The sequence below is a fragment of the Alosa alosa genome, chromosome 10, assembly GCF_017589495.1.
Source record: "Alosa alosa isolate M-15738 ecotype Scorff River chromosome 10, AALO_Geno_1.1, whole genome shotgun sequence".
Taxonomy (NCBI): domain Eukaryota; kingdom Metazoa; phylum Chordata; class Actinopteri; order Clupeiformes; family Clupeidae; genus Alosa; species Alosa alosa.
The window spans coordinates 6,489,514-6,512,454 of NC_063198.1; the positions used below are offsets into that span (position 1 = coordinate 6,489,514).

A 22,941-nucleotide genomic window follows, 5' to 3' on the forward strand; every position below is an offset into this window, starting at 1 on the left:
CTGGGTGGACAAAGAGCTATGTTTTGACACTTTGCAGAATGGACTCTGTTCTTTTTAAAAAAATATTATTTTGGACTATAATCACTATGGTAGGTGTGAACACTATTGGGCATTTTAAAATGAATACAATTCCAATTCTAATCTTAGCCAATTCAAATTGGACCAGATGTGATTAAAGCAAAACTGAGTATTTCCATCTCCAATGGGATTTGTGCTGTGGGAGGGATACTATTTTATTCTATAAGCATGTCCTAATGGTCCTGCATTTGCTTTCACTTATCAGAACTCATTTGAGATTAAATATTTATCCTGACTTCAATTCAATACACATTCATACAAACTGATCTATCATTTTTAAGTGAATATAATAATTTGTTAAAAGCCTGACAGATTGGCAGCATGCCAACTGCAGAATAACCTCATATTCAGGAAGGTAATTAACTATTTGGTGGGGCAGTCATGGCCTGTGGGGCAGTCATGGCCTACTGGTTGGTGGTTGGCTACGGAGGGTTGGTGGTTTGATCCCCAACCAGTAGGAATGGCTGAAGTGCCCTTGAGCAAGGCACCTAACCCCTCACTGCCCCGCCCGCCCCAAAGCTGCTGTAGCAAGGCAGCTCACTGCTCTGGGTTAGTGTGCTTAACCTCACTATGTGCTCTCTGTATTCACTAATTCACGGATGGGATAAATGCAGAGATCAAATTCCTTGTATACGCAAGTATACTTGGCCGAGAAACCTGATTTACATTTACATTTTAGTCAGGCCCGTTAGAAATGCTGCTCCAGAGCTTGGCTCTGTGTAATCCAACAACTTTCTGGTTACTGTTTTTAACAGCTCCAGTTTTTCACATAGGTTATTCCCACTTCATGATTAGGCTACATTTATATTAGGACTGTCAATTGAAAAGCCACCTGTTAACTGTTAACAATGCCTGGGCACCTATCAACATTGCTTTACTATATTAATGTGTCCATATGTTCACTTGTCATGGCCATTGAAATCTATAATTGCTGCATTTTTAGAAATTGTGAATCCACAAAACATTCTCCAATGTGAACCTGTGGATCAAAGGCTGGGTTGAGTGGTTCCTGATGAGATGTGCCACCAGAGACAAGAGACACAATCCCATCAGTGTGATATACTTAAAGGAGGTAATCACTGTGGGGAGGGGGACTCTGACAGGCAGGACACTGCCGACAGTGACCCAGCAGCACGTATCCTCTCCGACTGAGAGGACAGCGGAGATCACAATGGGCCCTGGAGCTGTGGAGTGGGGCTAATGAGCCTCCATGATTCACGCTCCATCTCCCCCACTGAGCCAGCCTTGTATCGAGCAGAGGGGGGCCATCGAAGGGTTCAGCGTTTGCCCCCCATGCTCTACAACAAATGAGACCCGTTGATCAACTTGCACACGCCAAATGAACACAGTGCATGCCATGGTCAAAGCTCCTTAAATGGGAAAGTCTGACGAGAAAATGCCATCTGGAGAAACAGTGATAAATGGTTTTTCAATAAACAAATTCCTTTGAATGGCTCTATCTGAACCTCATTATAAACACTTTAATGTAAGCTTTAATGAAAGTTACCAGTACTGAAACTGATCGTCCTCAAGTGTCTTATTCATTGAACACAGTGTATTCTACCAAAGCATGCTCTGGGTGGAAATAAACTCAAACTGCCTTATTTTTTCAGACAACTTTCAACCAGATGCTGATCTGCCCTGAACCATAGGCTAGACTTGCTTGGGTTCAAATACGTCACAGACAGACTTGCCTCCATAGCCTACTCATTTAAAATGTGTAGGCCTATAAAAATATCTATCCTATAATTGGATCCTTTGGTCCAAAATAGGCATGCACCTGTGGAATTGTTAGACTGGAATGAGGACTTGGAAGCTAGACCGGAATGAGGACTTGGTAAAATGGTCAGAAATAGGAAATAACATCAAGATCATTCAAATAAAAGGTTAGCTTGCACAATCGCAGTAAAGCAAACTTATTGGCACTGTCAAATGGTGCTGTCCCAAGATTAACTTATTCCATCTTCAAGCAGCCTCCCTGGGCTGTGCGAGAGAAGGCAGAGAATGCATCCAGTGTGTCCGTCATGGCTTTTCATTGACGTCACGATTATTAAGCTGCTCTTCCTTTTATGAATTAAATATTGTGCTAATCCATGTGTTAATTGTTTACTCCGATACGACACATGCTACCTATTTCTTATATTTCTAACGAGACTTTTAAACCGAGCCCAGCGGTGATTGGGCGGTCTTGAGTCACGGGGTGTTCAGTCGTTTTGCCCTGCCTCGAGTCGGTCGCTGAATGTGAGCTTGCCTGCCAGCGTTAGCAGCGCGTCTATCTGGATCTTCTACACTCAACCTACAACAATTATTGTTAATTGCTGAAACCTTTTCTCTCTTTTCGGAAACATATTCTCAGCATGGGCGACAAGAAAAGCCCGTCCAGGTAATAGAACGCGATTGTGGTGTTGATATTTGTCGATTCAGATGGGTTTTGTACATTTCGATGCCGTTCGGGGTTGATATTCGGATGCTTTCTCAAGGAGTGTTTCTCCCTTTTCAGTTTGTGTGCCAGTGCTAGAATAGTGCAGCTATGGCGGCTTCGCTCTCCCTACTCTGACTCTACCAGCTAGTCACTTTCAGACAAAGGGAGATTTACAGCGGGCACGCCTGGTCTCGTTGGATTTTTTAATTTAAATGATTTAGTTCAAGTTAAGTGTCGAATGAACATTTTTGACATTCAAATCCTGTTAGGTTAGCTTCCAGCTAATACGTGTAGCTTGTTGGCTAGCCAGTAAAGGTCTCTACAATCGGACGATGTGTCTGTGGGTCGCTGGCTAAGCCGAGGGTTACTGTGAAAACCTGGCTAGCAAGCTAACCAAAGCTCGTTTAGGCAACATCCTATGGCGAGGTTACTTTTAGTCCTATTTAACACATAATTAATATGCTCTGTCTTTTTAATACAAATGCTATACAGCACACATTGAAGAAGGGACATTGTGTGGGTTATCAAATGTTACATGACGAACGTCAAGTTGACCTTATTTTTTTTTTTTTGGTCAATTTCTTAAGGCCAAAAAGACAAGCCAAACCAACGGCGGACGACGGCTTTTGGGACTGTAGCGTCTGCACCTTCAGAAACAGCGCCGAAGCTTTCAAATGCAGCATCTGCGACGTGAGGAAGGGCACATCTACAAGGTATGGCTCTATAGATTTTGAGTCTGCTAAGGGGTTTGTGTGAGCTTCCTATTCTACCCCCATATCGCTTGTCTTTATCCTGCAGTAAACCTCCCCGCACACGCTATTGAAAACGAAGCCGACCAGCTACCAATGAAACGCTGAGCGGATTGAGAGATTTTACTTGTTGATTTAGCTACGGCATTAGAAGGACCCCTTTAACAACTCTAAATATGTTTACCAAGTTCAGCAGTCGTGCACACTGAGCAGCATAGAGCGATATCGGTGCCGTCGGATTTAAATGCTTGCGAGGTAACCTAACTCAAATGGACCACGGGTGCCGCTGCCACTGTGCGGAGAGAGGAAGAAAGAGTGCCAGGGTAATGTAGGAAGGCCGATCTGCGCTTGCGAGTATGTCTCTTCTGGGTTCTTTGTGTTGTTGCATTGTATGCGCCAACTGGCGTGCTTATTCGGTGGAAAAGGTGGAATGTGCTAGAAACATTATAGTGACTGCTGGCGTTAAAGCATTATCGTAGGGACAGACATTGTTCTGGGTGGCAGGGTGCTCACTCGTCTTGATCAGAAACAGTGTCTGATGTCATTGTCTGTCTGTCAAGCCATATTGAGTTGTATGTTTGTAGTATTTCAGTTTTGGATTCCTATGAAGGAGGACCACCCTTTTTAAAAATAGGTATAATGGATGTAAACAGCCAGCGACTGTACATTTTGGCAGCATCTTTGCATGACAACTGGCGACACTGGGGAGCTTTAGCTGATGTTATTGATATAGATATATATTAGAAATCTTGTCATGGTTGTAGTATGACATCACTGTATTTATTGACATACAAGTTTGGAGATATCTGTGAGCATTCAGAATATGTCTGCATTCCATTGCACTTGGAGGAACAGGCCCAACCCCCCATCCTCCCAAGTCAGCAAAGCAGAGGATACCAAGAGCATGTGAGGTCACGCTCTGAAATCGGTCTCATCCATCGTGTTGCCTAATATTTTTGACAGTTCTGCTTACAGCTTTGAATAATGACAGGGATTTAGCATTGTATTTCAGCATGGTTTTTAAACATGACTTTTTCTAGAGGAGTGAATACGCTATTCAACCAGGATTTTGGAAATGTGATGTGGCAAACACCTTTATGCTGATGTTTTTATGGCGAAAAAGCCCATGTCTTAAACTTTCATTTTTCAATGTTGGTTGAGCTTAAAAGATGATGCATTGACAGTGTTGTCTAGAACTGTGCACTGAAAGTTCATTAACTTGGTGTTGTGCCTGATAAGAATTTTTAGGGGTAATAACAAGAAAACTGCATTGCTCATCACTATGGCTTATCTCTAGACAAGTCCTACCCAAGAAGCTTCTGTTTGTTAGTACATTAATCCGTGACATCATTGTGGTTAGCGAGCCTCCTCCAATTCGTGAGCCTGCCTACTTTCGATTTCATGTGAACCGCCTGTCCCCACCACTCACCCCCACACCCCGCCCCCTTTCACTCGCTCATTCCTGTTTTGTGCTCATGGCTGTGCGGAGTGATGGTGTGAAGTAAACATGCCAGCGCTTCTCAGCAGCCAGCCTACACTGATGTAGCTGGCTGGCTGGCTGGCTGTCTGTCTGTCGGTCTGCCTGCCTGCCTGCTACCACAGATATGAGTCATGGTGTGACCCTAACATAGGAATCCCCGGAACCCAGCAGAGCAGTTAGGTTTCAGTGTGCCCTGTCTCTTCGCACATCCTTTTTTTCTGAAAAGTGGAGAAGGGGAACTACAGAAGCTGTTACTGTCTTTTACTGAGAAGTTTACTAATACCAGTAATGTCGTAATAACGGTTTTAAATGTGAGTGGGGCAGGCTGTAGCAGGAAGATTGAGGGATATTTTTTTGTTTGTTTTTTTGAAATGGTGCAGTGACAGGAAATGAGGTCTCACATCGGGAGCCCATAACCACCAGGCTTTGGCAGTATCCCAACTCTGAGTCGGGTCTTGTAAGTGGAATCGCATGATGTCTCTTCGCTGGAGTGGTTCACTTCACTGTCCTCAGTCTAATCTCAATGGTCAACCTTTGGTTGACGCTTTTGTCTGCTGATGTAAGAATCACAGCTGTTGTTGTAACGAGCACTAATTAGCGCACTCGTCTCTGTTTGATGTACGCCAGTGGCGCGAGTGAGGGTGTGCGTGCGTGTATGTGGTGGGTGCATGGCACTCCTTGTTAAATGAGCACTGCTCTTTGAAAGTGTGCATCAGCGTGCGGCTGTCTTGTCTTGGGGCTTCTTTCCAGCTCTATTGAATGGGCTTTTATGCTCCCGCTAGCACATTTTTCATTTGTTAATTACTTTATCTGTGGTTGAATGTTGAACTTCAAAGAATCCGGCCTGACAAGCTTGGCATCCGCATTGGCACTCCCTGTTTGGAAGCATCACCGGAGGAGTCCTTTAAAGTAGCCTTTTAGTAGCTTACTCGTCTGTAGGTATGTGAATTGTTGTGACACGAAGTGACTCATCGTTTTCTTTCCTGTGCGAGCTTGTGCGTTGAATCCGATAACGAAAGCTCACCGCCTGGGGGGGACCTCAGTGAGTAATCGATTCCCATACCTCACATGGTGAGCTCCGAAACGTTCTGCCGGGAGTGCGTCATGCAAGCGTGTGTGTGTGTGTGTGTGTGTGTGTGTGTGGCCACGCTTTAGGAAGTGGAAGTGAAAACAGTTCCGAAAGTGCCTCTTAAAACCAAAGCGTCTCTCGCTCTTGGGTGTCTGTTCGCACAAGTACGAGCGACTGAGAGTGGTGAGAGTCTCAAAGCGGTGCATGTCATCCTGCCTCAGGTGTAGGCGTTCATCTACCCCTCAGGCTAAACAGGTTTCCCCTGAGGCACCGGAGCTGAACGGGCCGACCCATTGATATGGGGGTCGATCTTTTATTTACAACAGATACAACTCTTAATTGCTAATGATCTTAATACTGTTTCAGCATCAATTTAGTGAAGCGCTGCACGCTGATGTGAAAGGATAGAAGTCTTTCACACCACAGTGCCAGGAAACAGGCTCTGAATTTGCCCGCGTTCACGAAGAAATCCTTATCTGTGCATTCAAATGGGCTGATTCCACAATCTCACCGTTGTGCAAATGTGCGAGGCCAAATAGAAATGCACACAGCCACCGCTTTCTCCTGCTCTGCTTGTACGCGCAGGGTTTTCCGGTAAGTGTGGGCAGTGTGCGAGCCTGGAGTGGAATGCCAGGAAAATTGACTTATGTCAGAGACTTGCTGTGTGACCTGTAAACTTTCAGGAAAACTTTGGTGTGAACGCAAGCGGGGAATGTTGATTGGAATGGGTTATTAAATGTTGCAGGTTCTGGGTATTTTCTGCCTCGAGCATAATACTACGCTTCATTTAAAAAAAAACCCACCAACACAGAGCCATAACATCAACAAATATATTTTTTGACTTCCTAGTGTTTTTATAGCCTATCCCTCCATAGTCTTTAGCAGACACACACACACACACACACACACACACACACACACACACACAGACACAGAGAACTACCCTCTCAGGGCCAGTCTACGTTATCGTCCGATTGGGGCACACGGGCTCTCCTGAGTGCGGCTGCAGAACGCGACACCTCTGTGGTGTATCGCGTTTCCCCGGCGGGCGTGTTTCTCGGGCCCACCCCGTGGTCACTCGCAGGTTACGGAGTGGAAGCCATAAAGGCTCCCGCGCCGAGGTGATTGATCGAGCAGAGATCCGAGTGGGTGGGGGAGGGGGATAAGGAGGAGCTAGACGCTAGACGGGAATGTAGTCGGGCATTGTTGCTTGTCGCCTTGATCTCCGGCGGCGCGGTGTGTGTTACATCCTCTGGAGGTCAGACACACTCATGTGTGCACACACACACACACACACACACACACACAAACCCTCGCTGCTCCTCTCAATTTAAAGTTCTTTCTGGGGCTCAGGGAAAAGGGATGAGGGCTTGTGAGTGTGTGTGGGGGGGGAGGTGGCGGGGCGGCAGTCTCTCCTCTCTCTCTCTCTCTCTCTCTCTCTCTCTCTCTCTCTCTGGGACAGTCTCTCCTCTCTCTCTCTCTCTCTCTCTCTCTCTCTCTCTCTCTCTCTCTCTTCTTCTTCTTTCTTTTTTCTTTCACTGGGCCACAAAACATAAAGAATTTGCAGAATGCATTGCCCTGGCAGAATGTCCCCTCTCTTTCCCATTGCTTCTTTCTTGCTGTCTTCTCTCTCCATGTACTTTTCTCTCCAGTACATTCATGCCTGCTGATGTTTTAATGTTCAAAAAAAGCTAATGTGATGTACAATATGATAAAACACAGCGCAAAAAATCCGTTTTCCACCTGATGCTGATAATTAAGCACACCAGTAAAGAACCTATTACAGCCTACACTTCAGAATGAATGGGCCACTGTGTTGTGGTGCAGAGAGTGAATGTGGCATAACTGTGGTTTGTTACTCAGTCGGAGTGCCTTTTGGTTCTATGGAATCCCGTTTTGTTCTGACTCGGCTCTAAAGGGCCAGCTCACCCACCTCGTCCAGCCTGTTTAATCGCCGGCCAGCATTGATCTGCGGTCTCCTGACGCCTTCTGAGGAGGATAGATGGGTCTCTATCTGGCCCACTCAAAACGTTGTCTAAACATAGAGTAGAGTGTGCATGATTAAAGACATTTGATTGTGATAGAGCTCACTTTGACACCATCACTGGCTGGTTCATCTAACAGGGTGACCAGTGTTGTGGGAGATTACACTGCGATTTGCTTGCCAACACATTGTAGAGGTAGTGGTCTGAAAAAAAGGCTGGATTAAAGTGTGTGTGTGTGCATGTGTTTGTGCGTGTGTGTGTGCGGGCGGCCGTGCGTGTGTGTGTATCAACGAACGAGAAGTTGACATGCGCTCACGCCAGTCATTTTGAAATGATGGAGTGGAGTAATTGTAATCCTGGGATTTTCAGTCACATTAACTCAAATTGTGGAGGATAATGGAATGACAAGAGTGACATGCTGGCATTCATTCCATTCCCCCCCTCCAATCCCGCTCTCCCTACGCCCGCCCCCACCCCACTCCACCCTTCCTGCCCCACACACACACACACAGAAAATACATCGGCTTATCTGAAATTATCAGCAGCATCTACACTAAACCTTAAACATGCTCACTACTAATCCTGGGCCTGTGTGTTAATTGCCTGATTACAGACCCTTAATGACTTAGCACAGGATTTGTGGAGGGCTAGAAAAAGGATGGGAAAATGGTATATTGTGAATACAGTCGCTAATTCAGCATGTTAATAACAAGCGAGGAGGTAGCAGCACCACTGCTGGGCTTCACGGCCCCTAATCTAGTCCTTAAGCCAGTCCGGCGCGGCGTCATCTGCTCACACACTCTCGTTTACTTTCTCACAGCGCTGAGAGGGAGGGGGGGAGCAGGCAGGGTGGGGATATGACATCACCCAGAGGGAGAACGGTAGAGCGAGGGACAGAGAGGTGGTCAGAGAGCAGAGCAGAGGAGTGTGAGTGTGTGTGTGTGTGGGGGGGGGGGGGGGGTGGGTGGCTGGCTGTGCTACTTCAAGAGAGGTGTGTGGGGGTGAAGGAGAGGGAGAGCAAGCGAGTTCGGGGTTTGACGGACGGCGGCGCTGGGACGTGCTCACTGGAGCGAGTAGCTCCCGCTACAGGCCGCCTGAACTGAACACATCATTACCTAGCAGAGAGAATGAACACGTGCACACACACACACTAGGGCTGGGATAAACGATTATTTTTTAAACGATTAATCTAGCGATTATTTTTTTCGATGCATCGATTAATCTAACGATTAATTTTTTTCAGTCCGATTCGATATCGATTATCCCTCCATTAATTGACTAATAGCAATTTATACATGTTGATTTATATATCTGAATGAAAGAAACATGAATTCCTTAACATTGCAATATATGTTTATTGCTCTTAAAATTCCAAAATAAAAGACTATACAAGTGCAAAGTAATGCATTCTTATAGTCAGAGGTAGCATTCAATAAAGTTCAGTAGTGTATAGGTCTAATTGAGTGCCTGTCACGTTAAGACGTTCGTTCCCTTGCAATTGTAACACTAACGCAGTTAAAAAGCAGCTGATGTATGGATGCAATTCATAACGTAGATAGATAGATACTTTATTGATCCCCAGGGGAAATTCAAGAACTAACGTAGTTGGTTCAAATAACAGTTTGTGCTTCTCCTTGGGACAAGCACTTTTGAGTCTTGGAAAACACTTTTCCATTTACATCGGGATTTTGCAAACATTCAGTGTCTGAGTCAATAAAATGAGCCCTGAGTAACGAAATTGACAAGCAGCTGTAAGTAAGCATGCTAAACTCAACATCCAAACAGTATTCTAACGTTAGCTTTGAGATACTGCTTGATTGCATAACTAAGTTTAGTCTCCTCAATGTACTATGTTGTGATAAGACGTTAGCAGAGTTAACTTGACTTTAGCAGTTTTGAACAAATTTGCACAGCATGGTCATGATGCTAAGCGGATTTAATAGCAATTTAGCCAGCCGTGTTCTATGCAATGCTTCTATGTGGCAACAACAATCCTTCAACAATCGTGAATATTTTGTGGTAAATGCACATGCAGAGGAGGGGCAGCGGGCTCAATATGAGAGAGAGCTGGTGGGGCAGGGAAAGGCTGCGCGTGTAAATAGTGCAGCTCAAAGGATTTTATCTTATCTTTAATTTAAATAGTACAACATAGAACATCAATGTGTTTTGTGGCGCCCACCTCAGATTAGTCAACGTATGGGAAACACTGAAGGTGTAAAATTCAAAATATTTGGCAGCACGCATTTTTTGGGTCTGACAAATCGATGCGCATATTTTGCATCGACGTAATCGATTACGTCGACGCGTTGTCCCAGCCCTAACACACACTCATACTCATACAAGCATACATACACACTTTTTTCTTTCATTCTCTCTGTTACATACACACGCGCACCACACACACACACACACACACACACACACACACACACACACACACACACACACACACACACACACACACACACACACACACACACACACACACACACACACACACACACACACACATTTCTCTCTCTCTCTCTCTCTCTCGCCCACACACACCTACACCCTCTCCCACTGCCAGCCTACGTAGCACAGCACACAGCCTTTCCATCACTCACCCAGGAAGAGTTGAAGCAGCAATGTGAAGAAGGAAAGGGGTTTGAGGCACTAGTAAGCCCTGGGAGAGACACTCTCAGGATGACGGGTGCCACCGTTCTTACTCCTCAACTCTCAAATTCACATTCTCATTCACACCTGTCTCTTGAGTTCTGAAGTCACGGCAGACCTGTCGATCTGCGCGCCGCTGTGGCTTAATTTAAGTTGACGACTCTGGAATGCAGACTTCTCTGGGCTGAGGTGTGCGGAATGCCAAGACGAAGGACGAAGTCGTGATGGGAAGAACAGCGTGTGAGTGCGTGCAGTGCATGTCTCAGCAACTCGTGGATTAAAAGGGAGTCATCTGCTATTTGTCCTGGTAGGACTACTGAGAATGTCTTCATCATTTGCAGAAATGTTGATGGTCTGGTGAATGTCGCGTCGTAGTTATTTGCTGTGTTTGTCAAGCCTCAGTGTTCACGGACGCCAGCTTGTGCTAATGACATTGGCCAAGATAGCCAGATGAGCAGCTTTTCTGACACACACACACACACAAAATATGTTTGCTGCCGACTGCATGGCTTTGCTGGGAAAGTGCTCATTATGGTAATTTATTTGTGACTGTTGAGCTTGGACGACTCTCGCACACTCACACAAGCACATCTAGTGCTGCTTGATGCGTTGGCTGAAGGTTTTTGTCTGTCTGTTTATCGTCTGACCCAGCTTGCCTGACATGCCGGCTTGCGTTCTGGCCAAGAGGAGGACACTAGTGGGCTGTAATACTTGGCTGCTGTTTATGTGTTTGTTTATGTGTTTGTTTATTTGTTGATGCTTTTTGCCTGTGCCTCTTGGGAGAGACCAGACCATGGTGTCTGTGTGCTGCCGCGCTGCTTTGGGTCTCCTTATTGCAATGCAGGCGAGGGCAGGTCTAGACACTAAGCCTGCCGTGAAAATGTTGTCTCTCCCTAAGCTGCGTGTTGTGCTAGAGCGAGTCTGGTCAGTCTAATTTGAAACAGAGTGTGTTTACATGGGAGGCGGAGAGACCGATGGGTTATCCAGGACAGCCGGCCACGAGGAGAGAGAGAGAGAGAGAGAGTGAGCGAGACAGAGATATGGCAGGCTGCCGTTGATTGAAGATGCTCCTGCGTGCTTCGCAGACCGAGAGCTCGTCCTTCTCCTTAACGGAAGAGGACGAGGTGTCTCGTGAAGGTCGGCCAGCCAGCGGAGGGAGACTGAGGAGGAATGGAGCGGTGTATTTGCGCGTGTGTGTGTGTGTGTGTGTGTGTGTGTGTGTGTGTGTGTGTGTGTGTGTGTGTGTGTGTGTGTGTGTGTGTGTGTGCGCATGTATTTGCGCATGTATTTTGTGTGTGTGTGTGTGCGCGCGCATGTATTTGCGCATGTATTTTTGTGTGTGTGTGTGTGTGTGTGTGTGTATGGAGCATGTATTTGCCTCCTCTAATGCAGTGTGAGTGTGTGTGTGTGTGTCAGGTTGGCACTTTGCATGAGTGTGCAGCGATACCTGGTGATATCCGGTGTATTAGTATGCTGAGCGGCTGAGCAGTCCTGCATCTCACGGGGAGGGGGTGGTGGGGAGGTGTTTAGTGTGTCGAAGATGGATGTGTTTGTGTGTGAGAACAGCTTTACAGCTTGGGAATTTTATTCCTGGCACTTATGGATAGCCTTCTCCTTTTTGCTTCCACACACACACACACAGACAGACATATGCTGTAGTCTGGTGCAACAGGCAGCATGTTGCTAATTATGCAGTTTTACTGCATACTCTACCATAAGCAATAAGCTAGATGTACAGTGCAACCGGAAAGTTTTCCACATTTTGTTATTGTTCAGACTGATCTTAAAATGGATTCAATTCCTTTTTTACCTCATCAATCTACACACAATACTCCAACACTCCACAAAAAAGTTTGGAGTGTTTTGTTAATTTATAAAAAATAAAAGACTGAAATATCCCATTTACATAATATTCATTCATTCATTCATTCATTCATTATTCATTCATTCAGTATTCAGACCCTTTGTTATGACACTTGCAATTGAACTCTGGTGCATCCTACTTCTATCAATGGTCATTGAGATGCTTCTACAACTTGATTGGAGTCCACCTGTGCCTAAATGAATTCACTGGACATTAGTAGGAGAGGCTCACATCTCTATATAAGGTCTCACAGTTGATGGTGTATGTCAGAGTGAAAACCAAGCCACAAGGGTTGAGAGAATTGTCCGTAGACCTGCGAGACAGGGTTGTGTGGAGACACAGATCTGGGGAAGGATTCAAGAACATTTCTGCAGCATTGAAAGCGCCCAAAAGCACTGTAGCCTCCATCATTCTCAAATGGAAAAGTTATTTTTTTATAAATTCACTAAACACTTCAAACACCTGCTTTTTTTGTGGAGTGTTGGAGTATTGTGTGTAGATTGATGAGAAAAAAAACAATGTGGAAAACTTGAAAAGAAACAAAATGTGGAGAACTTGAAAAGAAACAAAATGTGGAGAACTTGAAAGGGTCTGAAAACCTTCCGGTTGCACTGTATATGTGTCCTTGCTACTCTCTGTTTACAGGACTTTGGTGCCCAGAGCCATAGTTGTCACTGGGAGAGCAGGGAGGACCTGATTGAAAGCCACCTCCAGGATGTGATAACATATCCTCTCTGATTTCACCAAGTGTGTCTTTTAAGGAGGCGTTTCTCTAGATGATCCCATGGTAATGGCCGATTCTCACGGAATAGGAGCACTCCATAGCCCGGATTATGGAGATGGGAGTGTCTGGCCCATTCGCACATCATTGATGCACCATTAAAGCTAAATGGAACATGCATTGCACTCATCATTGCTTGACTTTGCAGAAAACAAGTGTTTGAAATGTCACATGGTTGAGTTGGAAAGAAATGGATTTCTAGATTAATGGGTTTACTTATCCTGTTGACCTCTTTTGATAAAGGACATATCTGAAAATCTTCTCACTTCACCATAAGAAAGGTGAATTCATTTATTTATACGTTTTTGCATGCAGGTGTGTGTTGTTATGCACACCTAACAGACGTTGAGTAGTTTGAAACTCCACAGCATGCACTTACACACACTGATTAGTGAGTTTACTAATTTCACTGTATTTCATTATTACTCTTTGTTTCATAATCATAGCAAGAGAAGAGAAATGCGGCTATGTGCGAGTCTAACAAGCAAATAAATTGACACCTACAGGCATTCCGGGTATTGAGGAAAGGGTTTGTAAAGTGCACTGCTGCATATCTAAAACCTTTTTGTCTTTCATTCACATAATCGGTCCAATTACATGCCGTTTCTGATCACATAGGTCTGAGTAAGCAGTTTGCAATGATGGACAGCTGCCACTAACTGATGCAACTATGGGGTGTGAAACTGAGTAGATGGGTAGTGTTATTAGTCAGCATACTTTTATGTGTTTGCAAGCAACCAAAATGCTTGTGTTTGTGGAATTTATCTCCACTGATCTGAAATTGTACTGCTTGCATTCATCTCTGTCTTTCACTGTCAGTTTCCCCAACTGAAGCACTGTCAGTAGTGGTGTCAACAATAATCGATTCGGCGATGCATTGCAATGCGGGGCATGCATGATTCAGCATCGATGCGGCAACGTGCAATAATCGATTATGTCACTGTTTATTTTCTGGCCTTGAGTGGACAATAAAGTTGTGAAGTTTCAATTACTTCTGGGGGCATTTCCGGAGCAACGTAATGACATGCGCAGCCTGTAGCTACATGCTAAGCGGCAGCACTAGCTAGCATAACAACAACACTAAAGAATCAAGATGACAGAGGGAAATGACCGCGATAGACGGGTAATTAGAAACGCACCCAAAGCTTGGAAATCATCTGGGCACATTTCGGATTCTACTAATTAAATGGGAAACTAGACAAGACGTACGCGGTGTGTAAAACCTGACACACTAACATCAAGCACGTTGGCAATACAACTAACTTCACGAACCATGTCGATCGTTGGCATCCTGAGTTGGATTCGTTACTGTGTGTGCAGTATGTGCAGGGTAGGAATTTCACGACGGCCATGGCCATCGTTGCCCCTTGCGTTGGCCATCACTTGAAAATCAGAGGTTTACAGGCCACGGTGGCCTTGGTGCCCCCTTCTTTCAATATTCTGTTTTGTGTCCGACTAATAACGATTTTTATTTAGCCTATGGCCTGACAAAATAATCTAAGCATTCACAGAGCAAATTAATTTAGTCTTTTACGCAATGGAGAAAGTGACAGCGCACGGCAAGAAAGAAAGTACAGACATCACAAGTAGCCTATCACATCACATGATAGAGCTTTTTCTCAGCTTTTAAACTATGTTGGCCGTTAATTGCTGTGGTGAACGGTTCGTGAGAAAATTACACTTAAGTGAATAATTCAATTTAATCATAATTCTACTGAAGGTTCTGCGCCCATCTCCCTACCCATTCATCTCAGTGGAATACTTCACGAACCCTTCATTCAACACATAACAAACCATATATCAGAATAAACAGCTGAGCTGACCTTACCGAACAGAAAGGTATAAAGCAGTCCCCTGTACAGTTAGCCGTTCCAGAGTAATCCAGTTCTGAATTTGCAGCAAATTTCAACATGCATGGATGTCTCAAATTTGGGCTTTAAGTTTTACAATGTGTTTAAATTATTCTACATGATTTCATAATGGGCCAAATACAAAATAAATGTTACAAATATCGCCTAGATATCAGTAAATTAGAGGACAGCTGACTAAGAGTTTGTGAAAGTGGCCTTAATGATCACAAAATGCTAAGCATGCATCTATTCTATTTGAGTTTCTTAAAACTGAGCTTTGCTTAAATTGTTCAATACATGATTTCATAACAGGCCAAATATAAAATAAATGTTAAATATATCCTAGATATCTAAATATTAGATGATCAGATGATTTACAGTTCTATGTAATATGCCATGTTTCATGTTTTTGTAATGTTTCATAGGCTACAGTGATGCAGGTCTACTGCTGTGAATAGGCTAAATACAACTTTGATCATTTTTATAGCCTACTACTGTATAGTTAACTTTGGCCTTGGTGCCCTGACATGTGGCCTTTGTGCCCCCCACCAAATATGCCCAACTGAAGGCCAAGTAGCCTTGCCCCGTTCAATATCTGACTGCTTGTAATGCCTCATGACCTCAAAATTTGTCTTGTTGTGTGCAGTAGTATGCATCGTAGAATCAAATTGAATCGAATTGTTACCTGGTGAATCGTAATCGAATCGAATTGTGAGGGCAGTGCCAATGCACACCCCTAACTGTCAGCCGTCAGATCCTTCACTTAGGCTATTGCATTGCATTGCCAGCCTTTAAAGCAATGGACCTTTGCACCTACTCCGAGTGTTATTGACAGCAACAGTTCTGGTGGATCCATATAGGAACCCTGCTCCAAGGCATCACATTATTTTCTTGTGTGATTCCAGTATGTAACCCACAGTAGCTAGCCTACTCATTTGCTTATGAAGGTCAGATTAATCACTTGACCTAGGCTACATCCTCCACTAAGGCTGCAAAGCTCTATGCTTTGCAGCCTTAGTGGCCAAAACTAGTTTGATGGAAATGAGTCCGAAGGTTGGTTACAAATGTCAAAACAATTCTTGATGTCATAAAAGTATTAAGTTTCCAACTCTGTGTTGCAGCTTTAGAGGCCCAAGCCCCCGTGTCCTCCTGGGTGACATCTGTTGAAATAACGTCAGTGATGTGCTCAGGAAGAACAGTTTTGAAATAATGGTGACCTGCTTTTGTTTTGTGTTTTTTCATGATCACTGAGGGAGTTGTGCGAAAGGCTCGGACGTGCTCAGCGGCCACCGTAGAGGCGCATGTTGTGTTTCTGAGCAGGGCGATGATTGAGTTTTTACAGCTTGTCAGAGTGGGAGTCGATGTGTGACAGGTGGGATTCCCTGCGGCTGCCTTCACGGCTTGTGCTGTGCTGTGTTTGTGTGTGTCCCTCTGGCAATGCTTAGCTTAGCCTAGCCCCTGGCCATCACACACACACACACACATAGAGCTAGCCAATCACATACACCTCCCTCCTCTCCCCAGCCACCACCACAGTCACCGCCCCCTCTAGAGGCCCTTCAGACAAAAGAGTGGTGTTCATCGAGGTCCCCTTATTCTGTCTCTCTAGCTTGCACTCACTCTCTCTCTCTCTCTCTCTCTCTCTCTCTCTCTCTCTCTCTCTCTCTCTCTCTCTCTCTCTCTCTCTCTCTCTCTCTCTCTGACATTCACACTCTATTCCTGTCATTGTCTCTCGCTCCCAGCCTCTCTCGACTCAAGTACTCTCTCGTTGCACTAACTTTCCTTTAGGGAGGGTGAGGGGGGTGTGGAATAAAGAATTGCTTTGTCTCAGTGGGGATTTATTGGCCCCTTAGTCCCTTTATTTGGATTAAACAGGCCCCTCTTCCCCCCTGAAGCAGATTTGCACTCTTTCCCCCGTGGCGCTCCGTCTTCCGCCCCGGCTCCTGCTAGCCTGCTCCCCACTCTGCCCCTGGCTTGGGTTGTTATCACTCAACGCTGATGACAGTCATTTTCCTGCTTCCTGCCAACACACACACACACACACACACACACACACACACTCTCTCTCTCTCTCTCTCTCTCTCTCTCTCTCTCTCTCTCTCTCTCTCTCTCTTACACACACACTGTCTTCTCTCTCTCTCTCTCTTTTTCTCTCTCTCTCTCTTTCTCTTTCTCGCAGCTGTCAGACGCCGCGGGGAGGGAGCGCTGGCGAGAGGCTGTCAGTCACGGCTTAATAGGGCCAAATGACCAGGCCATGCAGGGAGCCTTGCCCGGGGGGGGGGGTTGAAGTGGGCGGAGGAGGGTCATGACACTGATTACACATGACTCAACCTCCTGAGCCCTTGGAACACACACACACACACACACACACACACCTCTCTCATCCCATCTAATTTCATACCCTCCACGAACCCACCCTTCTTCCCAAACTTCTCACCCAGCCATTCACCCCGTCGTTCAGGTGTGGCCAGGGGATTTGGGGTCAGTGCTCCAGGCTGCCTCAGGCTGAACATAATGCTGCCTTGTGCACTGGGTGTAGCTCAGCAGCAGCAGTGCTCTGGTGTTAACGTGCCAGGGAACGCTCCTGCCTCCCTGGAGAGTTACAGCTGGCACCGTGAGGCAGCGTTAAACACTGTGCCCCGTGCCCATTCTTGCCTCGCTTATCCACAGCAGCAGCTCGTACAAATCTTAAAGTGTGTGTGTGTGTGTGTGTGTGTGTGTGTGTGTGTGTTTAGTGGGGGGGTGGTATCAAATCAATCGCTCCTCTGTCCACTCTTGCTGGCAAGGGTCCAGCTTATCCCCTGGGTGCAGAGGATTTGGGATCCTGCTGGTGAGTACCTGCTTACAAGTGGCTTAGCGCCTTGCACCACTGGCAAATCCCCCACTCTGGTTCCAAGCGAATGGTGCGCGGGTTAGTGCAGGTGGAAATAGCCTGAATAGAAAGAGAGACTATTTATGGTGACTGGAGGACATGGCATAACTGTTTACATGCCAGCGATGTGAATTCACACATTTAAATGGGACTCCCCGAGGGTAGATTATTACGTGCTAGTCTTGGTATGTGTGTGTGTTTATGTGTGTGTGAGAGAATCCTGTGTGCAGTTGAGCTCTTATCTATGGCGTGCTCCTTTTGAATCGCTGACTCGGAAAACGAGATCATCATGTCGGTGATGACGATTACAGTGAACTTGAGATTACACACTTCCACTGAAAGCTCCACATTTAAATGGCTCAGCGTCAGCGCTAGCAGTTGGTTCACATTCTTAAGCAGTTTACGTTTTAGCAGCAAGGGCTAATTTTCACAATGTCTTGATGTTTAGAAGATATTTAGGAGTTCAAGTGGAAGTCCAGTCCTTTGTTGCCACTGGGCTCGGTCATCCTTGACCTGGATATCCCAGAGCAAAGAGCCGTTGCTGTAATGACCCCTGGCACCGCCGATAGGAGAGACGGTCGGTCACATCAGCATTCCCAACGGCGTCTGTATTGCCCTCGCCGTCCCACCCTCTCCACGCTGGCCCGTCTCCGTGTGACATGATTGCCCATTATGAGGCGATTGATTGCCCTTTGATTGCCGGCCCTCCAGAGGGACAGAACGCCGCTGTAAGGCCATCAGTCAGCGGGAGCGGCAGAGACGGCTCGACTACCAGTCTCATCCCAGACTCTACCACTTCCACCTGCTTTCTGTTTTTATTCAAGCAGGACCCCAGGCTGTGTTCACAATGCAGGTCATTTAAAGGCAGCATCGTGCATCGTTGTTATGAGTAAACAGTTGTAGTCACAGGGGAGGTTTTCTGTATTGTTTTTTTTTTGTTATTTTTCCTTTTCTATTTTTTTAATGGTCATGCTTATTACATCGCTGATTCCCCTGCTATCGTGTGTGTCTCCAACAATGCCTGCCTGCCAGACAAACAAACAAGACCAAATAAGCTCTGGCTCATCTCTTGAGCTGTGTGTGTGTGTGTGTTCCCTGTGCTGTTCTGGCTCACTTGTGATGTGTAAACACACACACCGGGGCTCATTGGAGGAGAGAAGAGGGATCTGCATTAGAGTGGAGAGGACACCTTGTGTGGTGGCGGCGGCTTGGTTCCTCAGACAGCAGGGAAATCCCTTTGCACTTCCTCTCTCCGATCAGGTATAGATGCGCGACGATGTGACACGGTGTGACAGAAGGTGGGGGGAACCTAACAAGCCATTCAGACTTCAACAGCTGCTTAGGGTGTAGTTAGCACCTCTGTGAAAGGAACAGTGAGTAGAATGCCATTTGGATTGGTTTGTGTTTTCAGCGTGAACATCTGTGTGTGTGTGTGTTAGGGCTGGGCGATATGGCTGAAAACTGTATCACGATATAAGTATTTCATATCAGTCGATATCAATAATTATTGATTTTAAAAAAAAAAAACTATTTCAGATAAGCAATAGTTTTACCCTGGTGCATGAACTAGCTATTTGTTGCAATCAAAACTTCCGTTTGAGAACCGATTTCTTGTTCAAATTGCGTGCCTTCTCTCAAGAGACGTTGGTACGTGTGCACTCACTCTGCCAAAATGAATCATGCAGGAATTGAACCCAGGTCTCCCACAGACTAAACCATGTCTGTGACCACTGCACTATATACTTCCACATCTAAATGGGTGTTTGCAGGTAAACTTATAGACCCTTTCAACAAGGTAAACAACAACAATGCTTGAACATTCTATTTGGGCCCCAATCTACTTCCTCTGCATTAAGATAACATATGGAATGTTAAAAAGGAAGTCTTGTGGGGCCAACTATGATGCTGATAATGGAACTCTCGTGAAAGGGTCCATAGCTTGTAGGCCTGAGCGTCATTTTTGTTTTTGTTAACTAACAAACTGACAGTTGTATGTGTTCACTAAAGGAAGAAAATAAATGAAAATAAAACACAACTTTTCAATCTAAAACTTAATTTGAACATATATTAGTGGCGAAACCTTTCAGAATTCTTCACTTTCTGCTGATGAAAAAACGAATCCGCCATGTTTTTTGTGCACGTGAGCAACGTCTTTTTGTTATGTCACTGGGTGTGAACAAGGGGGCAGGCGAATTCCCGGAAGTAGAAGCATCGATGTAGCGGTGGTTATCAACTCTCTGCTAACCCCATAGAACGCCCATGCATTTAGGATTTTTTTGAACTCCCAAGAAGAAGTAAGAAGTATAGTTGGCGAGTCCGGTTATAGGGAAGCTAACATTTGACGTAATATGATGCTATTATGCCTGTCGCACAGTAGGGAGGATCGATGGATTGACTGTAGGTCGGAAAAGTGGAAAGACGAAGGCTATAACTTTTTTTTTTTGTTTTGTTTTACCTTGATTGCGTTTGAAGATGATCATGTCTGGTAGTTTGAACATTAACACGACTTGATATCACTTGTTAGGATGATATTAATAATAATACATAAGTAAATGTTTAACTTTGATGACTTTGAAGGTGAAAGAAGTGTGAGAAGAATTTCTATGTGAACCAGCTATCATAGGAGTTACAAGATTCAGTTCGATGGCTAACGTCACAAAGTTAAGTGCGAGTCTGCGCGGTACGATGGCAAGCCAACTGAAAAAACCTTTAGTCCCCTCCCATTAAAAACAACGGAGTCTGTTCGTCCATTTCTTTTACTGTCTATGGGTGTGAATAGCTCAGCTGTGTGGCCAAGGCTATTCGTACCAGGGGAGTAAATAGACACTCCGAAAAGGAATAGCAGCAACATAATCATGAAAAACACTCAAATAAATAAATGTGCACATAAGTCTGAATGAAAAGCAGCACTGGTTGAAGCCTGGAAATATTGTAAATAAAGTAGCTTAATTTGCTAGTTTATCATAGTCTACTGGTTAGACTGTTCAGTTTCCCCGCGTGTGTTTTTATCACAAAGGCTGCAATCAATTGTGCACTGCAACTATGCTCTTTTAATCTAATTGCTACACATCCTCTTTGTGTGGCAGACAGGTGTGCTATGCTTGTGTGGCCTAACAGGTGTGCTATGCTTATGTGCTAGGCATGCTGACCAATCAGAAGTAGTCCAACTTAAAGAGAAATATGGACTATTTAACTGAAACTTGACTTGCAAAAATGATATTGAATCGCAATTGCAATATCAGAAAAATTGCAATTAGACATTTCCCCCAGATCGTGCAACCCTAATCCAGACTACATTTCAGTTCCTGCTGCCGTCTTCTCTTCTCCCTTCAACCCTTCCCTTGAATCCGTCAGTGTCTCTTTTTCAATATTGTCACTTCTCTTCTGGTCCTCTCTTGTAGACAGTTTGCCAGTCCTCCTCTTCCCTTTTTAACACCCCCTCCCTAAAGGCCATGACATGCTCCCGCGACTGTGTCCCACACACTCGGTGCGTGACTAGAATTGCATCATCAACGCCCATGTGGGGGGGTTTCTTATGCCTCCCAACAAATGGTGACACGCGTTTTCGATGCTCGCCTCTCCAAATGTGCATGGTGGAGCATACCACTTGCTTAAGAGCAGCTTGTTTCTACCTTCCCCACTACCCCTGCTCTCTACCCATCATTTTCTTTCCTTTACATCTTTCTTTCCTCTCCCTTTTCACTGCCCCCTGTTCTTTTTCCGTTCCGGTTTCCTCCCTTCACTCCTCTCTACTGTACTGTCTCTGCTACCTGTTCCTCTCCTTTGAGTGTTTCCTCTCTGCAATCCCACACTCTCCTCTCCTCTCCTCTCCACTCTTATCCTCCCCTCCACTCCTCCTCCCTCTCTTCCCTCTCATCTCTCTTATGAGCTCAGCCCCTCTCCTCCCTCTTTCTTCTCCACGGAATCCTCCCTCCATCTCCAGCTGCTGCCAGATGTTGGCCATTATGCTCCAGGAACGTAAGCTGGCTCGGGATGCAATTTCTCTTACTTTCTCCAACCCCTCCCAACACACACACACACTCCTTTCTTTCTTTCTTTCTTTCTTTTTCTCTCTCTCTCTCTCTCTCTCTCTCTCTCTCTCTCTCTCTCTCTCTCTCTCTCTCTCTCTCTCTCTCTCTCTCTCTCTCTCTCTCTCCCTTTCTTTCTCTTTTCTCTGGGCCCCCAGGTCCCTGGCCTAGTCTTGTTGCTGTTTATTCAACTCAACTCTGAGCCCAGACCTGAGCCCAAAGCACAACCCAGCCCACTGTTGCATTCATTCTTTATACATGGTGCGGGGTGTTAAACACGGACCTCGATACAGCAGCATTTGTTCTGGCAGTGGTGTAGTTTGAATGAAGGGCGCTGATGCTCCACGTGAATGACTGCAGTTGTCCTCGCTAATGATGACAAGGCCACGGAGGTCAGGCAACAAACACACACAGTGTACGCCTTCCCGCCGACGCGCGAGCACACTGCAGTGTTTCCCCATACATTGACTTATTTGTGGCAGCCCACCACAATATCAACACTGACCACAACACAATGATTTTCCATGTGGTACTGTTTAAATTAGATGGTATTTGTCCATTGTAAAGCTATGTATACCTTTGCGCAGCCTCTCCTGGTCTCTCAACAAACTTACATGCACATTTAAAGAAAACATTAACAATCCTGCAATTGCATAAAAGTCAACTGGCTAAATTGTGCTTAAATCTGCATCATACACAGCTAAGAGGATCATTGGAGCACCACTCCCCTCCCTACAGGACATTTACACCACCCGCCTCACCTGCAAAGCACTAATGATTGACACAACCCACCCTGCACACGAACTGTTCAGCCTCCTGCCCTCTGGAAAGAGGTACAGGAGCCTCCGCTCCTGCACCACCATACTTGCAAGTAGCTTCATCCACCAAGCAATCAGGATGCTGAACACTCTACCCACTCTCCCATCACTGACAGCCCCCCCACCCACCAGCCAGCCAGGACCCTAGGATCCTGTCTACAGGAAACACTGCACTCTAATTTTCATTTTAATTGTGGATGCTGTGACATTGTAAATAAGTTTCATATTTGATCAAATTCCACATAAATGTTGATGGCATGAGCCCGAGCTGCATTGACGAACCTACTAAA

The 22,941-nt window shown here is 45.4% G+C and overlaps 1 protein-coding gene across 1 annotated transcript in view; it reads left to right on the forward strand.

The window, feature by feature from the left end:
* The first annotated feature begins 2,209 nt into the window (after positions 1 to 2,209).
* The window catches only part of rybpb (RING1 and YY1 binding protein b), a 30,333-nt gene continuing 9,601 nt past the window's right edge, over positions 2,210 to 22,941 (forward strand). Inside the window, exons 1-2 of the mRNA XM_048255105.1 lie at positions 2,210 to 2,461; positions 3,088 to 3,213. Of these exons, the coding sequence (XP_048111062.1) occupies positions 2,436 to 2,461; positions 3,088 to 3,213 (152 nt within the window). The 5' untranslated portion in view covers positions 2,210 to 2,435. The remainder of the gene's footprint in view (positions 2,462 to 3,087; positions 3,214 to 22,941) is intronic.